At 51.4% G+C, this 9,413-nt stretch overlaps 1 protein-coding gene across 1 annotated transcript; it reads left to right on the forward strand.

Annotated features, from left to right (window-relative positions):
* Window positions 1-1,754: 1,754 nt before the first annotated feature.
* Window positions 1,755-5,787, forward strand: LOC127296839 (probable 3-ketoacyl-CoA synthase 20). The gene is made up of 2 exons (XM_051327062.2): window positions 1,755-2,598; window positions 4,813-5,787. The coding sequence occupies exons 1-2, from the start codon at window positions 1,888-1,890 to the stop codon at window positions 5,626-5,628; spliced, it is 1,527 nt and encodes a 508-aa protein (XP_051183022.1). The 5' UTR covers window positions 1,755-1,887; the 3' UTR covers window positions 5,629-5,787.
* The last annotated feature ends 3,626 nt before the right edge of the window (window positions 5,788-9,413 follow it).

Here is a 9,413-nt window from a genome sequence, read left to right on the forward strand (position 1 = left end):
AGAGGTAGCAAAAGAAAGGCAAAACCATAATAGATCATGAACATATTGTCACTATCCAATCACTAAAACCTTGCTACTCCATCTAACACACACATCACCTCGCAGACACTCTTGCATAGATGTTGGATCAGAACATAAACTTAAGAACGGGGTACATAATATGCATCTATCAATACATCTCACAATATAATAAGATCAGATCTCATAAAACAATATCATAGAACAAGGATCGACCACATAGGTATTGCAAATATGACCATAATCATGATAGGCAGTTCATATGGCACTAAGTACTATGAAGAACATGAGACAAATAGATCAAGCTACTGCCACAAATCCGTAGTCCAGAGGTGGACTACTCCCTTTTGATCATGGTGATGATGATGAAGACGTTGGAGAAGGTGGAGATCCCTCCGGCGGTGATCTCGGCGGAGTTTCCCCCTCCAATCTTCTCTGCAGCAGCCTCTGTTTTGGTGTTTCTATCTTTATGCGGTGCTCTCCTCCCGAGAACTCTCCGGGGCCATATATATATACGGGTTTTAGGAAAAAAATACGTCGGTTCGCGGAAGGATTAGGGCAAACGGACGATCGACGGTCGAACGGAGGTGGGTGGCGCGGCCAGACTTCTGGGCCGCGCCACCTATGCTCGTTTGGCCCTCGGGCCTCTCCAGGTGTGCTTCCAGGGTTCATGCTGTTTCTCCCGATGAAAAAATGATGCTAAAAAATCTCAGGTCAATTTGACTCCGTATAGGTCTCTGAAATTGAAAAATACGCGAAACAGGGTTTCCTGTTCTGCAGGATTATAAATCAAATAAAGGGGATCATTGGTAAATCCCCATAAATCATTGTAAAACATGGTATTATCATCATATATATTGCAAACATGTGAAAATTCAATATGATAAAGGACAAAGTTCATGTATGTATTTTACATGCATCACCCTCCCATTCCGCACGAAACCAAATAGCAAGTTCAGTATCTTGCAAGAATAAGACAACTCACCAGATGACATGGCTTTTTCTTTCTCCCACAAGGAGAAAATGGGTTTGTAGTCAACCAAACTATGTGGACAAACAGATCTGACAACAACAATAGAAATAAAAGCCTTTTGTTCTATTAGAAGCCAAGACTTTCGGTACATTTCAATCCGTCAAGTCACTTTTTACCGTTGTGCCAAAGTTAACTTTGCTCGTTCTCTATCTGTTCTAATCTCTCCTCATACTCTTTAGAATTTCACTCTTAACTGAAGCTTCTGAAGGTCTCCGTTGAATATGCTCAAACCGTCTTAGTGAGTGTTGGATTAGATTCTAGTCGATCAGTGTCACACCTATTCAAGTCACGTTTTTACTCATGCAGTTTCATGGCGGGTTAAGTTGCAAGAGGGGAAAAAACCCATGCGTGCAACCATACTGGCCCCTAATTGCTTTTGTTAGAGCTCATCTTCTATTAGTGCAGTGTGATCCATACTGGGCATGGTCGAGGCCTCGCAAGCATATCATGGGTTGGCACCTCTTTTGCTAAATCTTGCGGCTCCTCCTACTGTGGTGCATGCACTGGAACGTGCCCATGGGGGCGGGCGCATTAACCCCTACCTCCTCAACCAGCCTGCCGCCATTAATCTCCTCCTAGCTCTCGCTCCATCACCCGCCCTCTCCTCCTCCATCGATCTCCTCGTATAAATCCCCGAGCGCCACACAGCTCACTCGCACACACCAAAGCTTGCTAGCAGCTCACAGAGCCGTGGCAGTCTCAGCCAAGTTTTGCTGTACGTTACTTCCATAGCTAGCGCGCTATAAGTGGTTTGGAGAACCGTGGTGGCTAGGAGCTCCATTCACGAGGTACGTACGTGCGTCCTTGCGGAGGAGATCGATCGACGCCCGTCGGCCATGGACAGGGAGCTGTTCAGGACGGTGAAGCAGGCGACCCGGAACCACGCCAGGGTCCTGTACCACCGCCTGGTGTGCCGCCTGCCGCACCTCCTCGCCGTCACGCTGCTCCTCGTCGTGCTCCCGCCGCTGGTCTCCACGCTGTCCCTCGACGCGCTCTGGGCCGACGCGCGCACCAACGCGCCGCTGCTGGCGGCGGTGTGCGCGGGTTGCTTCGCCGCGGCGTACGCCTACGCCATGTCCCGCCCCCGGCCCGTCTTCCTGGTGGACCTCGCCGGGTACAAGCCTGGCCCGGAGCACGAGGCGACGCGCGCGCGGGCCATCCGCCAGTTCGGGCTCGCCGGCGGGTTCGACGACGAGAGCATGTCGTTCCAGAAGCGGATGATGGAGCGGTCGGGGCTCGGCGAGGCCACACACTTCCCGGCGTCGCTCATGAGCATCCCCGTCGACATGTGCCTCCGCACCGCTAGGGACGAGTCCGAGACCGTCGTCTTCGGCGTCGTCGACGAGCTGCTCGCCAAGACCGGCGTGCCCGCCGGGGACATCGGCATCGTCATCGCCAACTCCAGCCTCTACAGCCCGACGCCGTCCTTCGTCTCGCTCATCGTCAACCGGTACCGCCTCCGCGAGGACGTCGTCAGCCACAACCTCAGCGGCATGGGCTGCAGCGCCGGCATCATCGCCATCGACCTCGCCAAGCATCTACTTCAGGTACGTATACATACATACGCCACTCTCCATCCATGCGAATTCAATGCACCACTAGTAGTACGTACCACCAATGCATGGGCGTGTTGGCCTTTACGAGTAGCGACCCATGCATGAAGAGCATGGCCTAGTTTTTTGTGCGGGTCGACAAGGAAGTACTCCTAAGTAGCACTTGACATCGCATCACGCATGTCATTATCATCGAAATGTTGTGACGCACGACCACGACACAACATGGCTGATGGCTAGATAGAGAATAAAATCATGACGTTCCAGCTGAATTTTCATGTAGGTATAGAATACAGGAATACTCCGACATCAAGTGTCCTTTCCTGGTCAACGTATTTACCCCCGTTTGGAGTACTGCATCTGATTTGCAATGCTAATTATTATTGTGCCTCCACTATGGAAATTAATAATTCCACTTTTTATTACGACTATGTTCATCGTGAAATAATGAATATCTTTATCTGAAATGACATAATAAAAAACATGGTCAGAGTGTTACTTTTTATAAACAGAAAATAACATTTATACGTTTTTTAAAATGAATTTCTCAAGTGTATTCTACAAATCAGAAAAGTTTCATTAAATAATACATAACGTTTTGGTCTACGCAAAAATCCAAAATCATGGTTCTAAAAAGGGTAAAAGTCTCGTATCTGTCACACTTTTTTTTGTCCAGATCAGATCTGGTAAGGTATGTCTATAAGATTGTACTCCGTATTTCTTTTGTGTGTGTGCATGTGTGGATATTTTGAGTTGTTCAAAGATTTGAAATAAAGGGCTACTACGGATGGGATCCATAACGATTTGTTGGTGTGCCAATGGCCTAAATGCATATGCTGTGAATTAGACGGTGCAACTTACTCTATGTTCCAGATAGATAAGGGGGTTTTTAGGTAGATGGTGGTTTTAGGAGCTATAGATATAAATCCACACATATTTCTGCTTTCTCCTACCATGCCCTACTATTATGTCCAAAAGCAAATCTATAGCCACCAACAGAGACATGATAGCATGAGAGGATTTGGGGGGTCTGCAGAAAGATGTGTGCATTAACAACCTACCATGCATGCATGTTCTCTGTTGTGCAATGCCTAGTGCTCTTAACAGTGATTGCCCATGCTAACCGAAAACCTTCATCAAGTCTCATACTGTATTATAAATGTTGCCATGCTGCCATAGCATGTCCAATCGTGTAGAAAGTTCAATTTCAAACAGTTCAGATCAACTGGAGAGGTTACGGGCCATCTTATGCTTAAATGATGGTCCCAAAAATATGGAGACCCTCGATTCACCATCATAAGCTATGTTTGTCATCGTGGTAGATTGATTTAGCCTCTTCAACTTTTTTTTTTCTGTTGTACTACTACCTTCAATCCGATTTAATCGCCGCAGGATAATACCTGCAGACTCCCTCCATTAGAATTAATAAAAAATACAACCTTAGAATCGAGGGAGCATGTCCTAATGCTGCCTCTGCTCTGCGTCGATCTAGTCGGCCTGAGGGAGTCGTTTGATTAACCATTTCTATCCCCACAACCACGAGATGACTGCGCTCTCGCCAGCGACCCAGCCGTATCTACTTGAGCTAATTAACGTACCGACTATTATTGGTACCTGCAACATGTCTGCAGCGAAGGCCGGTCGCAGAGGCAGGGGTGCACCTAGGGCCCCTTGACCGTTGGAGATTGATCGATCCAGTAATAACCAACAAATGCATGTCAGTGTGTACAACCACTGTTTAATTACTACTACTCCATGTGACGAGCTGCATCTGCTGGGCTGGGTCACGTCGTGTCTTCCATTTCAGAAAGTTTTGGTCCACGCAGTGCAGAGCAATCAACACACTGCATGCATGCGCGTACTGAACTGAACATGTATAGCATTATTGTGCGACGGACGAACACGGTGACAAATTCAGTAATGGTGGATGCTAGGACACCCGCGGAAAGAACGCGCGATGTAGCTAGAGAGGTCAGCCGAGGGAGAAGAATCCGTATCAGTGTAGGATTAGTAGCTTGGCGCAATAACTCGGAATCAAAGCCTGTTGTGGTCCATGTCCATGAGATGACCAGTGAACGAATCTGATTCCATGAAATCGATCTGTATGAACAGTCATGCACATGCACCTATGTTTTCTACATGTTGTTGTAAGCAGTATCGTCTACTTATGTTTGATTGGTTTGCTAACGATGGCACGCATGCTTGCAGGTGCACCCGGACACGTATGCGCTGGTGGTGAGCACGGAGAACATCACCCTCAACGCCTACCTCGGCAACAACCGCCCCATGCTCGTCACCAACACGCTCTTCCGCGTCGGCGGCGCCGCCGTGCTGCTCTCCAACCGCCGCGCCGACCGCGCCCGCGCCAAGTACCAGCTCATCCACACCGTGCGCACCCACCGCGGCGCCAGCGACCGCAGCTACGGCTGCGTCACGCAGGAGGAGGACGACACGGGCGCGCGCGTGGGCGTCTCACTCTCCAAGGAGCTCATGTCCGTCGCCGGCGACGCGCTACGCACCAACATCACCACCCTGGGACCGCTCGTGCTCCCGCTCTCCGAGCAGCTCCGCTTCCTCGCCACCGTCGTGCTCAAGCGCGTCTTCCTCCGCGCCGACGTCAAGCCCCACATCCCGGACTTCACCCTCGCGCTCGAGCACTTCTGCATCCACGCCGGGGGCCGCGGCGTGCTCGACGAGCTCGAGCGCAGCCTCAAGCTCAGCGCATGGCACATGGAGCCCTCCAGGATGACGCTCTACCGCTTCGGCAACACCTCCAGCAGCTCCCTCTGGTACGAGCTCTCCTACTGCGAGGCCAAGGGCAGGATCAAGAAGGGGGACAGGGTCTGGCAGATCGCATTCGGCTCCGGGTTCAAGTGCAACAGCGCCGTCTGGAAGGCGCTCAGGGCCGTCGACGCCGCCGAGAGCCTCGGCCCGTGGGCGCAGGACGTCGACGTCCTCCCCGTGCACGTGCCCAAGGTCGTGCCCATCGACGACGACGAGGCATCCTACAAACCAACAAACTAGTTTCTCAATACTCTTGGGTTTATTAATTAATCCTCGGTGAATCGAACCTGCAGCTACTTCCAAGTGCGTGCACTATATATATAGGCATTCCTTCTCATAATACTACCGTGTAAATCTGATATGAACCAATGAATGAATGAAGTGCAAAATTGATTCTTCTTCTTTTTTCCACATTAACGGGGAACTCGGAGGCGGTGCTAACCATCACTATTAAGGATAGAATCAGTTAGGCCCCATTGATTCTATTGATTCTGTATATCTCCGTGTAATGGCTAGGATCGGATGTGATCCTCCACATCAATGGCTGATCGCTTGTGATCATTGCCTTCCTTTGTTCTATATGTATCTTATATAAATGGAGAGCCCCAAGAGGCAAAATATTCATCTTAACTTGGTGTCAGAGCAGCGTTCCCGTCTAGGACCTGCGATCTCCCGATGCAAACCGCCGCGGTGCCACTCTCCACTTCCGCTGGCGCCACCAGTTCCACCAATACCCCCAACCCTCACCAGGAAAGACCACCAACCCTCCCGACCCCCAACCCTCCTGCACCCCCAACCCTAGCCGCCTCCCGCCGCCGCCAGCAGCGCCGCCGGGGCAAAGACCTCGGGGCGTGGCGGCGGGGGCCTTCCCTCGTGACGCGTCGGGGACGGCGGCCATGGAGTTTCTCACGCGCCCGCGGCGGCAGCCCTCCCGCCTCCCGGGGCGGCGGCGGTCTGACGAGGATGGAGGGGCGGCGGCGGCCCTCCCGCCTCCCGCATGGATGGACGGGGACGGTGGCCGGAGCCTGTGCTGCGGCCTCCCCGCCTCCCATCGGCGGCACACCGGTGGTGGGTGGTGGTGGCGGACAACGCCATTCCCTCCGCCTCTTGTCGGTGAGGGGCGATGATTTGGGCTTCTCCCGCGGTACGAGGTCGCCCGGGGCAGCAGCCTTGGGTTCGACGGTGGAGGCAGCCTTCTTCTTCGCCGGAGGAGGACGGCTGGTTGTTGGGGTGGCGGATCACGAGATCCCTCTACCCCGGCGATGAAGATCTAGTCGACGATGAGCTAGCGGCGAAGGGGCCACCGATGAATACCGAGCCTTGACTTCGTTCTTGGCGGATGATGGCGGTGGCTATTGGCGTCGTTCCCCTGCGAAGGCATCATCTTTGCTCGCCTCTCCGTTTGCTCTCGCCGAGTTGGGGACTCGCGGCTATCGGTGAAAACCGTGTCAAGATTGGCGGGCGATGGCGGCGTTAAGCGTCACTTCCTTCTTAAAGGCATCGTCGTCGCAGTCCGCGGGAACTCACTCGTGCTGCTCCGAGGGAAACCCTAGATCCAGCCATGACAGGACGATGACGGCGCTTCCTACGTCGTGCTACCTCTTGGGGCATCGTTTTTGGAGCAGCGGCTGGATGGAGGTGGTTTCTGGTGGAGTGGTGTTCATCTACCACGTTGTTGTCGATGATTCTCAACGGCGTGGAGCTGCGGGGTATCGAAGACGGACGAGGATTGCTGGACGCGGGCATGATGGTGGAGCTGTTTGGTGTTATGGTGATATCGACGACAGGCCTGGCATGGCCAATACATTGATCTCGCTTGGAGATGGGTTTGAGATAGATGGCGGTTGCGAACTCTGCGACGTGTGCAATGGCACACCCTCAGGGTTTTGCTTTTTGGATGATGTGTGTTGGTGTACTGATACGTCTCCAACGTATCTATAATTTCTTATGTTTGTAAGGGTACATTGCCCCTATGTGTGGTTTTGGTAATTAATGACAACCCCTATGGACTAATGTTTTCATTGAGTTTATATGAAGGAATATTCCATAGGTACTACTTGTTCTCCATGTGTTGGATTCAAGTATGGATGCCATGAAGATAAAGGTATACCTTGTGTATTGGCATCAAGATCATCGGTTTGAAGATACATATGTGATATGATCAAGAAGAAGAAATGAAGATGGAGTTCTTATGTGGAACTCAATATTAGCCATGCTCTATCTTATGAGAGTATGAGAAGGTACAAGGTTAAGTCGGGCAAGTTCAAGATGAGCATCTCAAGTGGATCACATGCTTGAAGCTTGCCGTCCATTTGGTGATAATGGACATGTGAAGATGTGCATCAATAGAGCTTTCCCATCATGGTGTATGGGGGAGCATTTGTGAGTCTTCACGAAGCGACGATGATCAAGTGAGGCATTCCGGCTTGAGTGGAGCTTGAAGAGCTATCATCAAGATCAAGCGGGATGCGCAAGGCAAAGGTATGGCCTTGCTAGGTTTTCCTTTTACCGGTCTCAAGGTGGTTGTTGGGAGACCGGATTATAGGATAAATAGCCGCACTATCAAGAGGGGCTTTCGGTTGGGTAACTTGATCGCATCGTCTTAGAGAGCTCAATCCTTTGCATACTTTGCATATCCCTATTGCTTCTTGGTGTTTCTCTGTGTGAGGTTCTTGAGCTTGTTGCTAGCTTTACAACAAGCCCAAGTTCATCGAAAACGGAATCCGCATGCATCTTCTATTGCGTTTTCGAGTTTGGACGTCTTTACCGTTTCTTGACGGTGGGAGACTCCCTCTCTAAAATCCTCTAAAATGTTCTGTGAGGAGTCTCCATATTTCCAGTTTTTGTTGGGGTTCTATTCATCGTTATCTTTCCAACAAAATTGGTTTCATGTCAATCGGGGTCCGGACACAAAAGTTATCACAGTTTTTGTATAACATGATTTCCTGCTGGCCCGGTTTCTAGCCCGGCGTGACCGGCCGTCTGACCGGATGGCCCGGTTCAAACCGGCCCCTGGACCGGTGCCATCCGGGCACTATCCAGTAAGCTTTTAATCTTGGTCCGGTTTCTAGCCCGGCGTGACCGGCCGTCTGACCGGATGGCCCGGTTCAAACCGGCCCCTGGACCGGTGCCATCCGGGCACTATCCAGTAAGCTTTTCAGCTTGGTCCGGTCACTAGCCCGGTCGACCGGTCTGTGGACCGGATGGCCCGGTCTGTGGCCCGGTCTGACCGGGTCCTGAACCGGACGGCCCGGTCCCAGGCCCGGTTGACCGGCCTCCTCGACGGCTGACTCAGCCCAACTTTTCCCCAACGGTTATATTTGCTCTTGGGCTATAAATAGCCCTTCTTCCACCTTGGGCTGAGTACTTCTTCCCTTTCTCTCACCTCCATTGTTGCATTTGAAGAAGTTGCTCTCTCTCTTGTTCCCCCCCATGATTCTTGCTCATATTTGAGGATTTGAGAGAGGAGATCTAGATCTACACTTCCACCAAACCAATTCTTCTCTAAGTGAGGGAATCTCTTGGGATCTAGATCTTGGAGTCTTTGGTTGACTTTCCCCCTTGTTCTTCCTCTCCAATCTCATCCTAGCATTCGTTGCTTTGGTGGGATTTGAGTGTGAAGGACTTGAACACCTCCGGTGTTCTTGCTTTGCATCATTGCATAGTGTTGAGCTCTCCACCACGATTTGTTCGAGTGAGAGACCGTGAGCTTGTTACTCTTGGAGGGTGACCTCCTAGTTGGCTTGGTTGGTGTCCCGGTGATCTCTTCGTGGAAGATTGTGAAGGGGCCCGGGCTTCTCCTTCGTGGAGCTTGTGAAGTGGTTGTGGAGCTTGCCATCTCCGGAGCGGAGGAAAAGCTAACCATAAGGAAAGGGCCATAATCCTTCGTGGGTGTGGTTCGGAGAATAGGGTGAGCCTTCGTGGCGCGGGGAATCCTTCGTGGGACCTCCACTCCTCCAAACGTGACGTACCTTGTTGCAAAGCAAGGGAACACGGGAATACATCCTCGTCTCCGCGTGCCTCGG

The sequence above is a fragment of the Lolium perenne genome, chromosome 4, assembly GCF_019359855.2.
Source record: "Lolium perenne isolate Kyuss_39 chromosome 4, Kyuss_2.0, whole genome shotgun sequence".
Taxonomy (NCBI): domain Eukaryota; kingdom Viridiplantae; phylum Streptophyta; class Magnoliopsida; order Poales; family Poaceae; genus Lolium; species Lolium perenne.